The sequence below is a fragment of the Henckelia pumila genome, chromosome 1 (genome assembly GCF_033568475.1).
Source record: "Henckelia pumila isolate YLH828 chromosome 1, ASM3356847v2, whole genome shotgun sequence".
Lineage (NCBI taxonomy): Eukaryota > Viridiplantae > Streptophyta > Magnoliopsida > Lamiales > Gesneriaceae > Henckelia > Henckelia pumila.
In genome coordinates, this window is record NC_133120.1 from 145,133,249 (window position 1) to 145,152,541 (window position 19,293).

The 19,293-nt window shown below is 33.9% G+C and overlaps 1 protein-coding gene and 1 non-coding gene across 3 annotated transcripts; one reads left to right on the forward strand and one right to left on the reverse strand.

Annotated features, from left to right (window-relative positions):
- Positions 1-611: 611 nt before the first annotated feature.
- LOC140876768 (small nucleolar RNA R71) lies at positions 612-722 on the forward strand. Its single transcript, XR_012149002.1, has one exon. It is a non-coding gene; the product is annotated as a small nucleolar RNA R71 (small nucleolar RNA).
- A 7,652-nt stretch (positions 723-8,374) lies between these two features.
- LOC140876345 (probable receptor-like protein kinase At2g42960) lies at positions 8,375-12,110 on the reverse strand. 2 transcript variants are annotated; one of them, XM_073280297.1, is made up of 8 exons: positions 11,586-12,110; positions 10,318-11,046; positions 10,117-10,221; positions 9,908-10,030; positions 9,528-9,698; positions 9,307-9,436; positions 9,019-9,228; positions 8,375-8,872 (listed from the first exon to the last, which is right to left on the reverse strand). In XM_073280297.1, exons 2-8 carry the CDS (start codon positions 10,968-10,970, stop codon positions 8,804-8,806), a joined length of 1,461 nt encoding a protein of 486 aa, XP_073136398.1. In that variant the 5' UTR covers positions 10,971-11,046; positions 11,586-12,110; the 3' UTR covers positions 8,375-8,803. The 2 variants fall into 2 exon arrangements, with proteins under 2 accessions (XP_073136398.1, XP_073136399.1); XM_073280298.1 differs by lacking the exon at positions 11,586-12,110 and adding an exon at positions 11,284-11,536.
- Between the last annotated feature and the right edge of the window lie 7,183 nt (positions 12,111-19,293).

Below are 19,293 nucleotides of genomic sequence, written 5' to 3' on the forward strand. Positions count from 1 at the left end.
GATCTTCAAAATGTTTTCTTGGAGGTGGGATATAAGGAGCATAACCTTGATGACTTTGGTTATTGTGAAAAGGTTGTTGTGAAGGTTGTGCATTATTATCGTTCCTCCAACTAAAATTAGGATGATTTCTCCAACCAGGATTATATGTTTGTGAAAAAGGATCTAATGTTGGTTTTTTAAAATTGTTAACATAATTGGCTTGTTCATGGAGACATTCTTTAAATGAAGGAAAAGTAGGACAATTTTTTGTAAGGTGATCATGTGTGTCACATATATGACAAACAGTTTCTTGAACACTTTTTAATTGATCACTCTTTTTCATTTCTAATGACTCGATTTTTCTTGCTAAAGATGCAAGTTTAGCTTGAACATCTACATCATCTTTAAGATGATAAATACCACCCCCATTTGTTGAATTACTGGTTTTACTTGGTGGTTCAATTGAGCCTATATTATCCCAATTTTGAGCATTTTCTGCTAATGACTCTAAATATTCTATAGCTTCATTTGGGTTTTTATCTTCAAAAGTTCCATTACACATGAATTCTATCATTTGCCTATCTTTAGGTATTAAACCTTCATAAAAGTGAGAAACTATTCTCCATATTTCAAAACCATGATGTGGGCATGTATTAAGTAACTCTTTATATCTATCCCAACATTGATAAAATGTTTCCCCTTGTTTTTGAGAAAAAGTTGTAATTTGTCATTTAAATGAGTTTGTTCTATGGGAAGGAAAAAACTTTTTTAGAAATTGTTGTTGCATTTCTTCCCATGATTTTATTGAACTTGATCTCAAATTTTGCAACCATGTTTTAGCTTTATCTTTTAAGGAAAAAGGGAAAAGCTTTAATCGAACAGTATCCATGCTACAATTTTGATCATTATAAGTGTTGCAAACCTCCTCAAATTCTCTTAAATGCAAATATGGATTTTCAGAATCTAAGCCATGAAAATTTGGTAAAAGTTTAATGACTTGTGGCTTAAAATTGAAATTAGATGCATCAGGAGGAAAAACTAAACAAGATGGTGTACTAGTTCTTATTGGATTCATATGGTGCCTAAGTGTTCTTGGTTGTTCATGTTCTTGATTATTATTATTATTATTATTATTATTATTATTATTATTATTATTATTATTATTATTATTATTATTATTATCATCTTGATTATTAGAATTATCCTCCATGTTTAAAATATTTTCAGTTACTCGAACAAGTCTACCACTTTGTTTACGACTCCAAACAATCATACAATTAAAAACAACATACTATATACATAATAACATAAATAACAAAAATTAAACTTAATTTACTCCTCCCCGGCAACGGCGCCAAAAACTTGCTACAACTTAAATTGTAATTCACCCAAGTGTAGGTTGTCTGCAAGTAATATACTCGTGAGTACGAGATCGATCCACGGAGAGGATGTTGTAAGTTTAATTTTAGAATGATATATTATAGATGGAAATATTATTATGAAACTTCAAATACACAAATTATAAAATTGTCAAGGTTTCAAAGGTTCATTGTTGGTTTATTTAAGATTGCTTAATAAAAATAAATAAAAGAAACTAAAATAAAAATAAACATAAAAGAACAATGAAATATTTAAACAAGTATATCATATAATATAGTTCCCACTATATTAATATCAGATTAACCGATATTTAATACATGGTACCCATAATATATATATAGATGAATAAATATAAACATAAAAAGAACAATTAAATATTTAAACAAGTATATCATATAATATAGTTCCCACTATATTAATATCAGCCGATATTTAATACATGGTACCCATAATATATATATAAATGCATAAATATAAATTGACATAAAAGTAAATGTTAGATCAAATCACAATATTTCATTTAGAACAACCGGCAGAGCCACGCTATCGTCTAAATAAAATATATGACTTTATGTTATATGCAAGAAAGTAAATGTTAGTTGCGGAAAAGTAAATGTTATATGCGAGAAAGTAAATGTTAGTTGCGGAAAAGTAAATGTTAGTTGCGATAAAGTAAAAGTTAGATGCGAGAAAGTAAATGTTAGTTCAAATCACAATATATTATTTAGAACAACCGACAGTGTCACGCTATCGTCTAAATAATATATATGACTTTATTATAAATAGATACTTATATTTATAGTATATAATTATTGTAGTATTTATTGTATCATATTTGACAACAAATCAAGGTAACCACATTCAAGGTACCAAACATTTGATGTAAATAGATAACAACAAATCTTCCAAAATTATACCTACAAATAAGGATCAATTAGAAAAACAAAATAGAAATAGAAAAAGAGAAGAATATACAAAATATAAACAATTTTACTTGACCAACAATGAAACCTTTTCACCTTGACATAAAAAGATTTAGCTTGCCATGAACATGAAACTCAAGAGTAAGGATAAAATAAATTTCATACTTGAATTTGAGAAATATGCACACTCAAACTTTTATTCTCACACACACAATATTTATTTTACGACTTCTCTACACTCTTGAACACTACAAAGCTTATACAACACATCTATTTATAGGCCAAATGAGAGCAAGGGTCCAAGACTCATTAAATATGGAATAGTAAAGTTGGTGGGTGCTTGTCTCCTTGAATGTCAATACATTGACCCAACTTTAATTGGCATGTTTGATGCCTTAGACTTCCGATTTTGCTTCTGCACAAAACATATAACACGTAGCCCTTTGTCTGTAGATATGTTTTGACAACTCATTCACCCCTTTTGGATAAAATATGAAATACTTATGATATTTTTACTCCAAGCTGGTCATAGTAAAAGTAAATCTGTCTCCATTTTGATGTTTGATTATTTTGATCATCTTAATGAAGTTTTTGGAATTTCTTGTCTTCTACAAAGTTGAAGATGCCTCTTTTGTGATTCTACAGGTTTTGAGATTACTCCATTATGACCTCTGTAGCTTGAGTAATTTTATTTTTACCAAACCTGCGCAAACCGTAAAATACAACATTTTAGTAAAACATTTAAATATAAACACATAACACTAAAATAATACAACTTCATAATTTTAATTAAACTTAAATTTTAAAACACACTTTTTAACATATAAATAATTACAAATTTTAAGTTTCATCAAGCCTCTTATGGTTTATCTCATGAAGTTTATGTAATGCTCAAGGATTTTAGCCCTTTGTTTATAAGCAAATCTGAAAAACTTAATTGATTTTGGTGGTAGTTAATGCATTTGGTGTGTGTTGTATAAAAAAAAAAAAATTAAAAAAAATAGAGAAATCAAAACTGCAAAGTTTAAATCTGTTCTAATTTTTAGCATTTTTTTTATTAAAACAATCTTAGAAAATAATCTTATCATGAGGGTTGTGTACTGTGTTAGGTATGATGGATAAAGTAGGATAAAAAGATATTTTTTTTAAAAAAAAATCATTTTGTCATGTTAATGAAAGACTAACTTGTCTACCTCAAAAAATGAAAGACTAACTTGTACTAATTAAGAAGTTGACAATTAAACTCACATACAACCCAAGAACTAAAGAATTTTTATTTTAAACATTCATCTTGTTCCCAAAATGCTCTTTGTTTGACTTGATAATAATAATAATATTTTTACATTTTTATTACTCATTTCATTGACTTAATAATAATAATAATAATAATAATAATAATAATAATAATAATAATAATAATAATAATAAAGATTCTAGGAAATTCACTTTTGGACACAGTAGTCGATCGTATATTACATATTATAATTTAATAATAAAAAGATGTTTACAAAATAAATTTCCATATTCAGAAATTGAAATGAAAAAAATGAAAAAAATAAAATAAAATCTTAGCTTATGTCCTCTTCATTATTGCATAAAACATGAATTTAAAAATCAAATATTATTCTCAATCGATTTTTATTAATATAAATATGCTTTGAATGAGAAATTTTTAAACCAATCAGTAAATTTTGATTTTGTTGGATTTAAAAAACCATTATACTAGAAAAAAATGGTCATATTATATTTTTACATTAGGGCTCGAAGAGTATTTTATTACTTTTCTTTTCTTAAAAAACATCTAAGGATATTTAGACATAATATTAAATCCTCCTTACATAATCGTATTCATAAAAATCACCAAAGATAAAATATTTTATCATCACATCTTACACATCTTCATCTATAATTTTTTATCACTCATTAGTCATTACTGATCATTCAATAATTATTGGTCCTAAAGTACTACCGCAAAGGTGTATTTAAAGATGAATGATTATTAATTCACTTAGGATTCATTGATTTTTTACCTAAAAAAAACACAATCTAAAAAATGGATAATCGATAAATTAATAACTTTTATAAAACATTTTTTTTTCATATTTCGATTTTGATCAGTTTGTTAAATTAATAATTTTTGATAAATTAATAGAATAATTAATAATTTTGATATAATAATAAATAAATAATTTTTCATAAAATTTTTATAAAAATGTATAATTTCATCAATATCATAATTAATATTTTTATAAAATTTCAAATATAATTATAACAATCTAATAAAAAAAATTGTGATTGCATTGTTTTTTTTAAGAATTAAATCTAGTTAAACTTCTTTTATGCTCACATGGTACCAAGTATTTCATGTTTCATTGTCAGTTATATTTCGCCCCCAGATATGTTTCGTTAGACGATCTCATGAGTAGACTTATTCGTGAGAGAGACTAACTCAATTAATATTTGTAATTAAAAGTAAGAAACTAACATATTAATTATTCTTCATTAATCGAATCGAATCAAATATTTGTCTCATAAAACTAATTCATAAGACAATTTTATTAGAGTTTTGTGAACTATTATTACTAAATCAAGGTTGTGATTAATTGAGTATTCTAAAAAAAAAAGTCGATTAACCGATATTTAATTCCGTTTAAGTTTTAATATGCTTAAATTCGATTAAACAATTATTCTTTATGACACAAGATTTTTTTAATGATTTTTTGAACGAATGTTTTTTTAATAATAATAATAATAATAATAATAATAATTTATCCTCAATTAACCATTTTCCCAACAACATTAGTTACTGCTATTTCTCCATAAAACAATAATGTTTATTTTATCTTATTGTCGTAGGACCAAATTGGTGTTCTCCTTGTCCAAAACTCCACGATTTATAAATTTTACAAGATTTTCATATCTAAATATAAATCATCATTCATTGAATATTTTTTTTTAATAAAAAGACTGAATATAAAAGAAACCCAAAATAGCTTTGGATCCAGTGAATGATGAACGCTATTATCACCGATCAGATAAATATTCAATTTTATTAGCAAATTCGGCACAAAAAAGGTCTAAAATTAGTATGCTGACACATCATACATAAACATGAACCAAAACAATATTTTTGAAAAAATGCAAATAAGAAGCAAAATTGTAAGAGTAAGTATTCTATGAAACCGTCTACATATATCTGTGAAATGGACCGACCCGATATATACATAGAATACAAAGTAATATTTTTTATATAAATTTTTTTTTTTTGTCAAATTAGACAGGAACTCGTTTTACAAAATCGACTCCTAAAAATTTTTTATTGGAGTTTTGGTGAAATTGTAACAAGTAATAACCCATTTGCGAGGAAAATCTCGGTTCAATCCTAAATGTTTGAACACATTTCTGGTTCAGTCCTAAATGTTTGAACGTTCCCGGTTTGGTCCCAAATATTTTTCGAAAATTCTCGGTTCAGTCCTAAATGTTATTATATTTTCGGTTTGATCCCAAATGTTTCAAAAAGTTTTCAGTTAAGTTCTAAATGTTTTACGTTCCAGATTTCGTTCTAAATATTTTTCAAAATTTTTCGGTTTGGTTCTTCCATTTACAAACAAAGCGTGATAAAAAAACTTACAAAAAAAAAAAAGTTAAATAAAATAATAATAATAATAATAATAATAATAATAATAATAAAAATAAATGAACAATAATTTCTTCCAAATGAAAATATAATATAAATTATGCAAAATAAAATTATAGAATAAAAAAATAATTGAACCGTGAAATCTTATAGTTAAAAACATTATCAATCACAAACAAATAAACAAATGTTTTAGCAAATAACTAGTATTACTTATTTCACAAAATATTTGAAATTTTCAATAAATTTTTCAATAGAAGAATACTTATGGTTAACAATTAAGAAAATATAATGAATTATTTGACCACCGTTAAAGTAGTGATATGAAATTAAGTTTTATTTAATAGTAAATTTTTCTCAAATACTAATTATTTAAATTATAAAAAGAGTTTTAAAAAGATATATATCTTTTTCCAACCTCCAAATTTTTTCTTAAATATGCAAGCATCATGAATGAGAATATAACAAAATTAATAGAAATGTGAAATAAAAACTCTAATAAATTTGTGTTTTATTTACAACTTGTTTAATGTTAAATATATAATAAATAATATAAAAGTCAATCATAAATGATATAACACTACGCGGTGTTAGTTTTAACACACGAGTAGATGGAAGGATCAAACCGGGAAATTTTGAGAAATATTTGGCACAAAATCGGCAATGTAAAAATATTTAGGACTGAACCGAAAACTTTCAGAAAACATTTAGGACCAAACCGAAAACGTATAAACATTTAGGATTGAACCGGAAACTTTTGAGAAACATTTAGGACCAAATCGGGAACGTCCAAACATTTAATATTGAACCGGAATTTTGCCCCCCATTTGCCTACCGATTCTTTAGTCGAAAACGTGGAAATCTTCCTACCATTTTGCACCATCATTCGAAAATTCAAAACTTCAACTCGGAAGATATACAAATTTCACACTTGAATGTTATCAACTTTAGGTTCTAGTCCTCCATCAATTGCTCCTGTTGCCTCCCCATTCAATGAAACTATCAGTCCACAAGTGTTGCCTAGCCCGGTTCGCTCGGTTATGACCACAGTACGATGCCAAACCAGGCCATATAAAAACCCCATCCTTCTATTTATGGGCTCACTAATGGTTGTGTTTCCCATTTTGTATATAGATACTATAGTGGAAAAAAGACATGAAAATGGAGAAGATTGCCATACTGGTCTTTCATGGTTTCACAACTAACATAGTGACAGTTAGTCCTGGCCAAGGGCCGGGTTGGACCCGGACCCGGACCCGGACCGGAACCGGCCCGTGGTTAACGGGCACAGTTAGACCTGGCCAGTTGGACCCGGAACTGGACCGAAACTGGCCCGTGGTCAATTGGCCGGTTAACCTGGTCAACGGGTCCAACTCGGAACCGGGACCGGACCGGCCACTAGGCGGTCCGGTCCTGGTTTTCCCTTTGGAAAACCGCCGACCCGGCGGGTTGGCCGGTTCAACCCGGCGGGTCCGACCCTCCGGGTTCGCCGGGTTGACCCAGCGGATTTACCTTTTTAAAATAATATTTTAATTTTATTTTAAATAATATATATTTGATATTCATACATGGATGAGATTTGAACCCAAAACCAAATGATTTTTGGTTTTCATTCTTGCTACTAGGCCAAGTGTTAATTTGTTAATATTTTGTGATTGAATATAATTAAATGTAATAATATTTTTTATACAAGATGTTTAAAGTTTAAATGTAATATATTTTTTATTGAAATAAATAGAGTTTTTAATTGAGATAAATAGAGTTTTTAATATAAGATGTTGAAATATAATATATATTTTTATTGAATAAATATAATAAATTTTTTATTGATATATATAATTTTTAATATAAGTTGTGAAAAGTTGAAATGCAATATATTTTTTATTTAATAAATATATATATATTTTTTATTGAACTAGATAAAGTTTTTAATATACAATGTTGAAAGTTGAAATGCTATATATTTTTTATTGAATAAATGTAATATTATAAGATGTTAAAAATTGAAATATAATATATTTTTATTTAATATATGTATTAGCTTTTTATTGAGATAATGAAATATTTGATAGAGTTTTTAAAGTTCAATTTTACAAGTTTTTTTATTTTTTTATTTTTAAAAAAACAAGGGTCGAACCGGACCCGGAACCGCCGGTTAACCGGACCCGGAACCGGACACGGGCGGGCTGGTTAAGGGTCGGCCTATTGCCGACCCGGCCCCGGCCCGTGGCCAGGTCTAGTGACAGTTATAACGGAAAATCCGTGACACATTTAAGAAGCGAGGCACGACCTTGGTGTCTACAGACATGCCAGGAAATCCCTTTTCACCGAGGTCCATGCCATGGACATTAGCCGTTCCTCTTGATATGCTCCTTTTTTAAGACACTCTTTAAAAAGAAAGTAATGTATTCAAGTGAACTACGAAACAGCCATTCATATTATCTGCTATATGACACAATTTCTTCATACATCTATTGCTAAAAGATTACCTACACTCTAGGGTACTATTCCCCTGAGTGTACTTCATGGGGTATTTAACTGTGAATATGATAATTCTTGTGTGAAGACAGACAAGAAAAACTCATATAACATGTAGCGTAAACACGAACTAATGATCATAATGTTGATGAAAAAGGTGCATTGATCGACCAAACACCTGTACAAGCTCCCCTCCCACCCTCTACAAGCATTTTCATCACTAGTGAGATGACAAGAGAGCTATCAAATTCTCAGATTGAGATCTAAATTTACCAAAAATGTGAATACTATAGTCACAAAGCTCTATAATCAAATTGGCGAGAACCTTGAATTGCATCAGTTTGTCAGTTCTATCCATTGGTAGGCTCAGATGTGTGGCTCTGACTTTTCTACCTTGCTTTCTTTGTTATGAATCGCAAACATCTTTCGTGGATTCCACATCCATGCTAGTTCTGCTTTTCTTATTTCTACGATCCTGCAAGTGGCGAAAAATTGGAAGGTTTCTTATAGATGGTTCGGATTTCAGGGGACCACAATTTCAGTGAAGAAGGTGAGAATAAGTTCAGGTTAATTTTGCGATCTTTGCTCTTGGAAGTGATTGAAGTCATGGATAAAACTCACCTCGCGATAAGGGAACTCATCGGCTTCAAGCATCCGTACGACCTGGCTCATTTTGGGCCGTTTCTCCGAATCTGGATCCACACACCTAAGAGCAACTAGAAGTGCGCGTTTCAAGGCACGTATCGAGGGCCCTGGTTCAAGACTAGAGTCCACAACTTCCTCTGCTCTCCTGCTGCCTACCATCATTTTAAGCCATTCAACAAGATTAACCTGTAACACAGACATCCGGAATTTATTTGCAAAAATACTTGGTATCTCGACAAATGAAAACTGATGTAGATTATTGACCTCATTTGCAGGACGTCCATAATCCACTGGATCTCTTCCTGTAACAGCTTCCAGCAGCAGAACACCGAAACTATAAACATCACTCTTTTCATTCAGCAAGCCACTATTTGCATATTCTGGAGCCACATAGCTGACATTCAAAAGTTTAGTTTTATGGTAAAACCACGGGAAAATATAATTAGAAAAAAGAAACCAAATGAAAGGAAACTAAGTGTGTATACCCGAATGTTCCCATCACTCTTGTTGTTACGTGGCTTTCCCCAGATCCCAACAACTTAGCCAATCCAAAATCAGAAATCTTAGCGTTGAATTGATCATCAATCAAGATATTGCTAGATTTTATGTCACGGTGAATAACTTTTGGTTCAATAGCTTCATGTAAATAGGCAAGCCTGAAAAAGCAACATGAGTTGATATTCAGAAGGTGAATGATTCTTCTTCATTCCAAGTAGCTTTACACCAACGTAGAAGTCATCAATGAGTTTCACTTTAGCATGATTCAAGTTGAGAGCATACCAAATTTAACAGATTAGTAATTGTTTTAAAAGTCCAGATGGTAACATAAGCATGCTAATTGACGTTTACTAGATGATCTACTTACGCTTTGGCAGTACAGAGCATAACCTTCATTCGGGCCTCCCAAGTGAGTGTACCATGTTGTCTCATAGCCCCATGAAGCCATTGTTCCAAGTTGCCGTTATTGACATACTCATACACAAGCATCCTACACAGAAGAAACATCTCAACTAAATAGAACAAATCCCGACAGTAAAAAGTGGCTAAAAAGTATATGCCAGAGAGGAAGTTAACCTGTGAACCCCTTCTATACAGTAGCCAAGAAGCCGCACAAGATTCTTATGTCTAACGTGGCCAATGGCTTCAACTTCAACTCTAAATTCTTTCTCCGCTTGGCCACTGCAACACAATTTGGTATTCAAAATGGTAACGATAGAAGCTTCATGATCAAATGTTCAAAATTTCAGGGAAGTTGGAAGCATAAGCCATACTCACAGATTGTTAAGAAGCTTCTTGACTGCTACCTCCGTCCCATTGACCAATCTTCCTCGATAAACAACCCCATAACCACCTTCCCCAATAACATACTCCGCAGAGAAGCGGTTTGTCGCACTTTCAAGATCTCTAAGTGTGAACCAATGGCCCCACCCTAGATGAGATGCTTCCGGCAGACCAACTAAAGGAGATGCCATTGCAAGACCATATGGCGATAAAGATTGTTTAATGACATTCCCAGAACTTCCTTCCTCTCCGGACTGAGAACTACATGCTCTTTCATGATGATACAATGAACTACACTGGCTGATGTTATCAACATCACTTGATTTACTTCTTCCCAAATAAACTAGCATCTTCTCTGAGTTTTTATCACTTGATTTATCATTTACCGTTAAGGATACACAATCGTGAGGATCATGCATACTTTGTTCCCCCACTCTATCAACCCGTATGTCTTTCGAAATAAAAGGGATTTGCGAGAGAGAATTATTGTCCCCATTTCTTTGAGATTTTCTCCGAAACATGATCCATATAGATAAGATCCCAAGGATTAGAACTATAAAAGCGCCGACACATATTCCAATCAAAACCCACAGTTTCAGAGAACCATATTTCTTCGACAGTTCAGAGTTCAAACTTTCTGACGACATTTTCCTAAAGTCGGATGCGAGACAAAAGTTGTTCTTTGTTCACTACGTTCTGGGTGAGAAGTTAATCCACTGAATCCTGGATCCAAGATATAAGCCACATAACCAAAGAAGCATCAAATGATAAACTACACCCATTATTTTAAGGAAACACAGTGATGGATTTTATATCTAATATAACACTCAAAATCCTGGCATCAGCATAGTAATTATTTATCTTAGCATATAACTAGTGCTAGATTCAACAAATTCATGGCAAGACAAGAAAAATAGCACCAGAATTCAATGGTAAACATAGCAAGATATTTTAACATACTTTGTTCCAGAGTTTCCAAAGAAAAAGGAAGAAAATATTTTATTTAAGCATCAAGTTTCAGAGAGATATCAAGCAAATGTCAAGACTCGAGACCAAAATGCAACTAATATCATAAGAGAAATACAATATACACAGATACCCACGAGCCCACATGACTAAATCTAACCCCAAATCTGAATAGATAAGGCATGTGAGAAAGCAAAATCAAGTAAAACGTGGCGTATAATCCAAGCAAAAGAGAGATAAAGAAAGAGTCATTAACCAAAAATTAAAAAAAAAAAAAAAAGAAATAAAGATTTTACCTTTCGCACTGATCTGAACTCAACCCCCTAGATCTTCCTCTTCGAGAAGCCAAATAGAAAGAGGCAAACAAGGGGCCCTTCTTATCAGCAACAAACGTTCAATGAGCATAGATATGCCAAGACAGAGATGAAATGCGGGAAACCCACCAAAGATAAAAACTAAAACAACAGTAACCGAAGAGGGATTTCAGAGGCGTATTCCACAAGCAGAAGGGTGGTGTTAGCCAGCTGTTAGCCAAAGAAAAATCACAATAAATTGTAAAAATCAGGTGAATGACAACTCAAAGTTTCTCAAAACAATGCCAGACAAAAATGTAATCTTTACAAGGGCGGGGCGAACCGATTGGAAAGAATGAAAGAAATAGAAGGGATGTGTGTAATAAAGGCAGAGTTGGGTGAAATGGTAGGTGGGGCTGTGTGAAGTGAATGAGGTGAGATGCACATAAAAAAAAGCTGGAAAGGAAGCTTGGTTCGCAAATGCAATGGAGGAAGAGAGAAGAGTGTGCGTGTGTGCCAGGGTGTGTGGGTGCGTCGCGCGTGTGTGTGTGTGTGTGTGAATATAGTGAAGGAAAAGCAACAAAAATATAAGCTTGCAAGTAAGCATATAGTCCACGGAAGATTTAGAAATACCACTTTTAAAAAATAATCTTTATTTGTTATATTACCAAAATATCTCTACTAAATAAATTATTAAAACATTTTTATTCGGGACAATTCATAAATATATCTCTGTATCTTTTCCATTTTCCGTATTATATCCCTTTCACCTTTCATGTTCCAAATATATCCATGATTTATTAAATAGTTTCTTGAATTTGTCCTTAAAACTAAATAATGCACATTTTACCCTTTATTTCTCTATTTAAAATTTAAAGTCTTAATCTCATCATGCTTCCGTCAGTAAATTAAAGCAGAATACCTCTTTGAAAACACTGTTGCCGGGTTATGTCCACCGGGTTTTATAGGTTGTTCATCACAACCAAACCACGCGATCGCAATCGATGGTTCCTGTCACAGACTCCTTCAGCAGCAGCTAGCACAGCCCTATTTCGTTTCCTACCTTATGGCGTATAGTAAAAACTTAATTTTTTAAATAAAATAACATGATAGAGAAGAGCTTCGAAAATTTATTCAGACAACATATTATTACATAAATCAACCTCCTTTGACGAGGAGGAGATAACTTGTTTAGATACTTATAGTAGCCTTGTTCTTGAAATACATACAAGTAAAAACTTAATATAATAGAAAGAGAAATATTACAATGTTTTATTTGTAAGAAAACTGAAGGAAATGATCGATATCTTCAGCTTCCTTAAAATCCTGTATTTATAGCCGAAGTTCCACTCGTTTCACCGAGAAACTTCAGAGAATCTTACAGCTGTCTTGAATTCTTTATGTCATTATTGATGGTATCTTTTGCTAGTGGGAGTCACATGCCCGATGGCATCTTTTACTAGTGGAGGAGTCACATGCTAGACCTTTTCTTTTAGATTTATTCTCCTCACATGTCTTCTTTATTGTTGTCGGGACATCTTTTGCTTTTGCAGTGGGCCCCTGGGAAAATGCGGTTTTGGTGGTCCCTGTCCACCTTTGATTGTCTCGGAAAAATCTTTTCGATCCGTTCGGGGTTTGAAGGTTTTTCCGAATTCTGGATCCTTCTGGTTTGGACATTATGGGCAGATATTCTCTGACCATCTTCCGATATGAGCCATGTTACAAAATTTTCGGCGAGTTTCTTTACTCCCCAGCAGCTTGTTGTTCCACAAAAAGTTTCTCTTCTTTTCGAAGAGTTCTTCCGCAAAAGCCGTAGTTTTTCCTGTCATTGTGTTTAACATGAATGATCCGTTCACAGAATTTTGATAAAATTTGAACGAAAACTTGACTTTATCCATCTCGGTGAGACAAACCCAAATACCCCATGCTCTTCTGGTTGAAATTTTATTTTCTCCCAAAGGTGGACACCAATGGTATTTCTTCAGATATAGGATCCTTGATAAATCTTTGATTATTCATGTCAGGTCTCCTTAGCTTGATGAAATGAAAGGGCTCGTGTGATCCTTTTCCTGTTGGTTCTGGAGCTGCACTAAAGAAGTATAACTCGAGCACATCTCCTCTAGACAAATGATCATTATTTGCCCATGTTTTTTGGACTGCTTTTTGAATCCATTTTGGTAGTTGTGATATTTTCTGGAAGCCTGGTGAAGTTGTATAAACTGAGGCTAGAGCCCCAAATTCATACCATAGCTTTACATCCTTAGGATTAACATTGTTTTTTAGCCAAATCCTTGGATATATTCCTGCAACATCAACCCTGCAAGTGATCGGGTTGATTTCACTTCTTGTACTTAATTTCTCACATCTTTGTTGATAAACCTGAAATGGAGAAATTACAGCTGGGTTAGTATCAATCTTAGATTTGTCCTTGTCAGTGTGGGGCCTAAGATTGATCTATTCCTCTTTTACCCCAGATGCGGAGGGTTGACTTGATGAGTTATCATCATCAATTGTTGCTTTATCTAGATCATCAAAAGTTGATGATAGATTAGCGCTTGTTTCTTGAGTCTTAGAATCCTCAACATATTGTTTTACAACTGGTGGCTGTATTTCTTGTTCTTGTAAAACCAATGGTTTTAACATTTTTTGTTTTTGAGAAACCAGTGGTTTTTCTATGGCACGCATAATTGGCCTTTGAATAACAGCCCATAGTTGAGTTTGAGCTTGCATACATCCTGTGATTCGATTGGATACTTTTGTTGGAAAACGGTGTTCAGATCAATCAGAATTGATACCCGGTGCAGCGAAAGTTTTAAAATTTTATATGGAACGATTCCATATCATGGGTATCAAAACTTTACGATTAAATTGTGCGTGTAAAAATTAAATAACAATTAAATTTTTACCTTGAATCTCGAAACGAGATTATGGACACCAACAGATAACTCTGCTCTTGTTGTATATCCCAGGAACTGATGGACGAACAATTCTTCAATCAGGTCCACGAACAGAATTCGAATCCCTATGATAGATTGCACTAGAAAATCTATCAGAAGTTTCTACGAAGAGAATTAACGAATTTGATCCGTTAAACCAGACTGCAAATTCAAAATTCACAGACTGGATTTTAAAGAGAAAAACACAAAGAGGGGGGCGGCCACTCTAGGTCTCAAAACCCTAGTGTTCAAAAATTATGAGACTTGTGTCTAATTTCTGCACTGCAATAACTTATTTATAATGTGGGCTGCTAACAGCTTAGGGCCCATTAGTCATAAGTTAAAGCCTGACAAGCAAAGCCTGCATATTCAGAAATTAATATAAAATTCATCGTGACTCAGATTGATAAACCAATTTCACCAATGTGCACAGAAATCATTTCTGCATCTTTTAAAGTCAAGATAAATTTTCTGAATCCGAATTCAGTGATTTCCAAAAATGCCCATCCCTATGTCATTTTAGGAAATCTTACTCTTCTACTCTGATATAAGAAGTCCTACTTCTTTGTTCATTAAATTTAACTCTTTAAATTTAAATATCTCAACGGGAATTAGAAATCCAATACTTGTGTGACCCTCAATGGTTCAGGGATACAGCTAGCCGTGGGCTCACAACTCCTTGCGACTAGGAACAACAATTTCCGACTTGCCCATCGAATCATGGTAAGAGCGCCTAGCAACATCGCCCCATGATTCCCTAGGTATCACTGATAGTGCCTGCAAGAACCAATAGATTTTGGTTAGCGTACAGTATGGTCCCTTCATCCATATATCCCGATCGAATCAACAACTATTGGTAAATCAAGAGTCGTTCGAGATTCGATAACTATGCAATGCATCTTGAAGATCAAATAGTGACATCGCATGTGCTACTAAGAAACCATTTCTTAAAACACATCATGTACTCTGGCCAGAGATTCGTCACACTAATATCTCCTCAGATTGCATAGGATATCCACACTCGCAAGTATGTGGTGAATCCTTGACAACAAAGCATCGACTCCTATATGTGTCGTAACTGTACCCAATCCCGACACCTGATGACCCCAATAGAATCGGTAAACGAGTCAAAGTACAGTACTAGCATATAGAGTCTCAATGATGTTTCAAGTAGTAAGGACTAATGGTGTACAACCAAAACCGCGGACTTTATCCACTCGATAAGTGATAACCACTTGGAAAGTCCGGATAGGGTAGTTCGATCATTCATCGTATGAATATCCATTTGCATGCTTTGAACATCTCTATGTTCCATACCAATGAAACGTGGTACTCGGCATCGCAAATGCTAGTCTTAATCTCGAGCGATCCTTATCCTTATTAACGGACGGCTCAATCGACTAGGAACTGTTTAGAATATACAGTGACTATAAGATGTGTTTCATGATAGCCATCCCCATGTGCCACCACATCTTACATACACTATAGTATATTCAAGGTCTTCATCTAAATATCTTATAGTATGTCACAACATAATAATATGATAAAAGATAAAGTAAATGCCATTATAAAAGTGTAAATTATATTAAACAAAAGATTGTTTATACATAGAGTCATAAAAGCCCTTAGCCACAAGTTGGCTTACCGGGCACCCACTCTTTCAATCTCCCACTTGCCCTAAAGCCAACTAGTCATACTACGTAGTCCCATTGCTTCGCGATGTTTGTCAAATAATGGTCCTGGCAAGGGCTTAGTAAGTGGATCAGCGATATTGTCTGCAGAGGCCACTCTCTCGACAGTGATGTCTCCTCTTTCCACGATCTCCCGGATGATGTGGTATTTCCTCAGTATGTGTTTGGATCTTTGATGAGACCTTGGTTCCTTTGCCTGAGCAACGACACCAGTGTTGTCGCAGTACACCGGGACTGGACCAACAGATTCTGGAATCACACCCAACTCTTGGATGAATTTCCTCATCCAAACCGCCTCTTTAGCAGCAACTGATGCTGTAATGTATTCTGCCTCAGTGGTGGAATCCGCTGTGGTGTCTTTCTTGGAACTCTTCCAAGAGACAGCACCGCCATTGAGTATGAACACAAATCCAGAGGTTGATTTTGAGTCATCCACGTCACTTTGGAAGCTAGAGTCGGTGTCGCCTTCCAACTTCAATTCTCTTCCACCATAAACCATGAATATATTCTTAGTTCTTCTCAAGTACTTAAGAATATCCTTCACGGCTTTCCAATGCATTTGACCTGGATTGGCTTGATATCTTCTCGTGACGCTCAGAGCATAGGCCACATCCGGTCTAGTAGATATCATCCCATACATGATACTACCTATGGCTGACGCATATGGTATATGTGTCATTTTCTCTATCTCTTCGTCAGTCTTGGGACACATAGACTTGGATAGAGAAACTCCATGACACATAGGTAGATGTCCTCTCTTGGACTCATCTATTGAATACCTTTTCAATATAGTGTCGATGTAGGTTGCTTGAGTGAGTCCTATCATTCTCTTAGATCTATCTCTATAGATCTGTATCCCTAGAATATAGGATGCCTCACCCAAATCCTTCATCGAGAATCTACCTGATAACCATATCTTTGTTGACTGCAACATCCCTACGTCATTCCCAATGAGTAAGATGTCATCAACATAAAGTACTAAGAATGTCACAACATCCTTAACTACTTTCTTGTACACGCACGGTTCCTCCGGGTTCTTGATGAAACCAAAATCCTTTATTGTTTCATCAAATTTCTGGTTCCAACTTCTTGATGCTTGTTTGAGACCATAATGGTTGTGTATCCCTCAGGCTGCATCATATAGATATCCTCCTTAATGTTTCCATTAAGGAATGCAGTCTTCACATCCATTTGCCATATCTCATAGTCATACCAAGCAGCTATGGCAATAAGGATTCTTATGGACTTGAACATTGCAACTGGTGAAAAGGTTTCATCATAGTCAACTCCTTGTCTTTGAGTATAACCTTTCGCCACCAATCGTGCCTTGTAGGTCAATACCTTACCATCAGGCCCAAGCTTTCTCTTGTAGATCCATTTACACCCTATTGGAACAATTCCATCGGGAGGATCTACTAAAGACCAAACTTGGTTTGTATGCATCGAATCTATTTCCGACTGCATAGCTTCAAGCCATAAATTTGAATCCGCATCAGAAATTGCTTCCTTGAAGTTTCTTGGATCACATCCAACGTCGGGTTCATCTTGATCCCCTTCAAGAAGAAAACCATATCTAATAGGAGGCCTAGAAGTCCTCTCGGATCTTCTAGTAATAGGCGTGTCAATCAATGGTTCCTGAGGTGTAGGATCATTATTTTGTATCTTGGGTTCTTCTCGAATTTCTTCGAGTTTCATCATCTTGCCTTTCTTATCCAATAAGAACTCCTTCTCCAAGAAGGTGGCATTCCTTGAAACAAACACTTTTGTTTCAGTAGGATGATAGAAATAATATCCGATTGAATTCTTCGGATACCCTACAAAATAACATAAGGTGGATCGACTATCCAACTTATCTCCCACTGTCTGCTTTTTGTAAGCAGGACATCCCCAAATCCTCAAGTACGAATACTTAGGAGCTTTGCCATTCCATAACTCGTATGGTGTTTTGTTCACTGCTTTAGTGTGAACGTTGTTCAACAACAATACCGCCGTTTCAAGAGCATAGCCCCAAAACGAAGGTGGGAGCTCAGTGAAGCTCATCATGGATCGAACCATGTCCAACAAAGTTCGATTACGACGCTCCGAAACACCATTAAGCTGAGGTGTCATAGGAGGAGTCCACTGAGAGAGAATCCCATTCTCTTTTAGATAGCTCAAAAACTCGGTACTCAAGTATTCTCCACCTCGATCTGATTGAAGTGCTTTAATCCTCTTACCTAGTTTGTTTTCTAATTCAGCCTTGAATTCTTTGAACTTTTCAAATGATTCAGACTTATATTTCATCAAATATAAGTACCCATACCTAGAATAATCATCAGTAAAGGTAATAAAGTAGGTGTGACCAAATTTTGTACCAATACTAAATGGTCCTCAAACATCCGTATGGATCAAATCCAATAGATTTTGACTACGCTCAGGTTTTCCTTTGAAAGGAGATTTAGTCATTTTTCCTTTCAGGCAGGACTCACAAGTAGGTAGAGAGTTAATATCAGACATATCAAACATGCCCTCTCCCACTAGCTTGTTCATCCTCCTTGATGAAATATGACCTAGCCTAGCATGCCAAAGGTTTGCCGGGTTTTGACTATCGATTTTTCTTTTGTTCGTTGTTATCGGTTTATCAACATAATTTATTGGAACGTCTTTTAATTTTAAGTTATATAGATCGTTTTCAAGTTGTCCATTTCCAATCAAACATTTATTCTTGTAAATATTGCAAATCTCATTCACAAAATTGCAAGAAAAACCATCTCTATCAAGCATAGAAACAGAAATAATGTTTTTAATCAAGTCTGGAACAAATAAAACATCTCTCAAAAGTAACTTAAAATCGTTCTGCAAAATTAAATAAACGTCTCCCACAGCTTTGGCTTCAACTCTAGAACCATTTCCGAGCCTCAGCTGGGTCTCACCCATTCTAAGCTTGCGACTTCTTGTCATCACCTGCAAATCATTGCAAATGTGAGATCCACATCCGGTATCCAATACCCAAGAAGTAGTATTAAGTGAAACATTTATTTCAATATAAAACATACCCTTCGCAGTTCCCAACTGCTCTAGATATTCCTTGCAGTTACGTTTCCA